At 45.3% G+C, this 2,554-nt stretch overlaps 1 protein-coding gene across 1 annotated transcript; it reads left to right on the forward strand.

Annotated features, from left to right (window-relative positions):
- Positions 1–487: 487 nt before the first annotated feature.
- C922_01834 (hypothetical protein) lies at positions 488–1,339 on the forward strand (the record flags this gene model as incomplete). The annotated part of the gene is made up of 1 exon (XM_008817437.1): positions 488–1,339. The coding sequence occupies one exon, from the start codon at positions 488–490 to the stop codon at positions 1,337–1,339; it is 852 nt and encodes a 283-aa protein (XP_008815659.1).
- Between the last annotated feature and the right edge of the window lie 1,215 nt (positions 1,340–2,554).

Below are 2,554 nucleotides of genomic sequence, written 5' to 3' on the forward strand. Positions count from 1 at the left end.
TGGTGTATATGCCACAAAATAGTGCAGCACTTTGGGAAAAGAATTTTCTAGAGAAGTTTTTTTTTAGGGCAGGCCTTTTTTTTAGTGACTCGTCTTGGGTGCGTTTTCCCCCGTCGTCTGCATCTTCAAGCAGAATTTTTTTTTTTTTTTCTTAAACACCAGAGTTGCTATCCCTCTGCTGTTGTCGCTGCTGTTGTCACTATTGATCTTTTTTTTTTTTTTTCTGGAATGCCCCCTCCGTTTTACATTCGCACAAGTTAGCCAAGTAAGATAAAAACAAAACGCATCAGAGGAAAGAGCCCGCATAATATCCACAGATCGCTGATCCGTTGCTTTCTTATCCGAAATAACCTCAATCCGTAGGAATTTTACTTTTTTGACGGACTTTTGTACATTCCCGGGGGGGAACGCGCCACAGAAGAGCGAAGCGTGGTACACCGCAACAGATTAGACTTCCCAAGAGCGCACCCACTTTTCCCTGTCAAACATGCCTGTCGCACTCAACTGCCTCAGCGAAGAAGGCCGGCGGGCCCTGGAAGAAGGGAGCCCAGAGCCAGTGCTGCACAAAGCCACCGACATAGAATTCGTTTACAACAAGCTAAACCTTGGGGAAGGAAAATTATACATAATGGAAAAAAAGATCATTTGGGTCTCCACCCAAAATGAAGAGGAAAAAAAAAAAAAAATTACCAATTTTGCAGAAATTGCTAATAGCGCTAATTATTTGAAACACTACGAGAAGAACCGTGACTTCTACATGCATCTTCTCAATGACGTGAACAACGTCATCGTCGATTCGTCAAACATCGCCTTGCATGCAATCACATCGGATAAGAAGATTTGCGACAACTCATGTGTGTACATACAACTAAACTCTGATATCATTGGGGGGGGAGAAGACGACATGGACAGCATGGGAAACGAGGATGCAGCTGTGGCTGAGGAGGGCACAAACCATGTGGATAGCGGCGTAGATGACACTGGTGATGGCACAGATCAATTTCGCTGCGGGGTGGACCATGCTGAGGGAGAAGAAGCCCCTCAGCCACCTCGAGAAAAACTAGGCAAACGGTTATTTACAAAAATGTCAAAGCATCGGAGTGTCTTTAAAAAGAATGAGCAGGACCACCTAGGCGGGAAGGAAAATTCCGATGAGGAAAATGCCGACAATGAACCGATTGAAGAAAAAATAACTCCAGAGATCCTCCTGATTAGCAAAAATTATGTGACCAACGATGCCATTTTTCGCCAGCTGAGCAACATGGACCATTCGCCGGACGATGAGGATGACGAAGGTGAGGAAGAAGCGGCGGAGGAGGAGGAAGAGGAGGACGCTTGAGGGAAACGTAATCGAGTGGTAGACGTAACCGAGTTCCAGACGCTTCGAAGGAACGGTAAATGGATCAGCGAGCGGACAAGCGGGACAGCGGGGGGCAAGCCATGTCGCTAAAAAGTTGGAACCGCATTCGAATCGCTTCTTACATGGGTTGTCACGTTGGCATGTCGTCATGCCGACACCCCAGTGTTCTGCTCCATTTGCTCTATTTCCTATAAGGATAAATTATCACCGGACCATTCGGAAAAACCCTGCGTGCATGTGTAATCCTTCTTTCCCTTTTGTGCTTCCGCAGTTCCGGTTGTCTGCATGTGTGGCACTTAAGCTCGTCCCCCACTCTGAGATGCTCATTGGGAGTGACGTAAAAGTTAATTTGTTCTTCTCTTTGTGCGATTATTTTTTTACTTTTCCAAGACACTGCGGGAGCCTATGCTGTTTATTTTACTTTATTTTATTTTTTTTGTCATCTCGATTAACACATGCGTAATGGTCATTTCTTTAAGTAATGCTTTGTCCCCTGCGCGGGGAAGCAAAAAGAAGAAAAAATATATAATTAAATAAAAAGATATATCCCTCCATTTGGTAGTTCCCACAAGGGGGTCTCCTCCCTTTTGGAGCACTTCAATTCAAATGTGTTTTGCACCCACAGCAGGATTGCCCAAGTTGCCGTTTTTTCCTTTTTCCCCCGTTCTTTTCAACCCGCTTAACGTTCTCTACCTCAGGGGAACGGCACTCCGACAAGGAGATATCTCGCGAGGGACCGTTGTTTAAACGGTTCGAAGAATGGACCGAAGGAACAGAAAACGGGTCCCCCACTGGTGTGTCCAGATTTTTACTCTCTTAAACGGGATGAAACCCTTTCGGATGACGTGCCTTTTTTGGAGGGTACAGTTGAATCAACTCTGATGGTTGGTTAGTAAACACCCCCTCCTGCCTCTTCCCCGTAAGGGCTAAATGGCGTGCTTAAAAGAAAGTAATATTTCTCTTTTCACCGCATCGGTTATCTGTCCGTTCATGTGAAATGGACTAACTGTGCCGATCAGAGGGAGGAAGGGGCCATATACATTATCGCATCAAATGGGAAAAAGAGTTTCACGCGAAAATATCCCCTGATATATCTTTTTTACATGGCCACACTTCTGCGTGGAACCTGCGATGGTGTCACTGCCAACCTATATAATAAATGGAAAGGTAACCACGTGGAGAGGAGAAAAAGAA

This window comes from Plasmodium inui, assembly GCF_000524495.1.
Source record: "Plasmodium inui San Antonio 1 unplaced genomic scaffold supercont1.6, whole genome shotgun sequence".
In the NCBI taxonomy this organism is placed as follows: Eukaryota; Apicomplexa; class Aconoidasida; order Haemosporida; family Plasmodiidae; genus Plasmodium; species Plasmodium inui.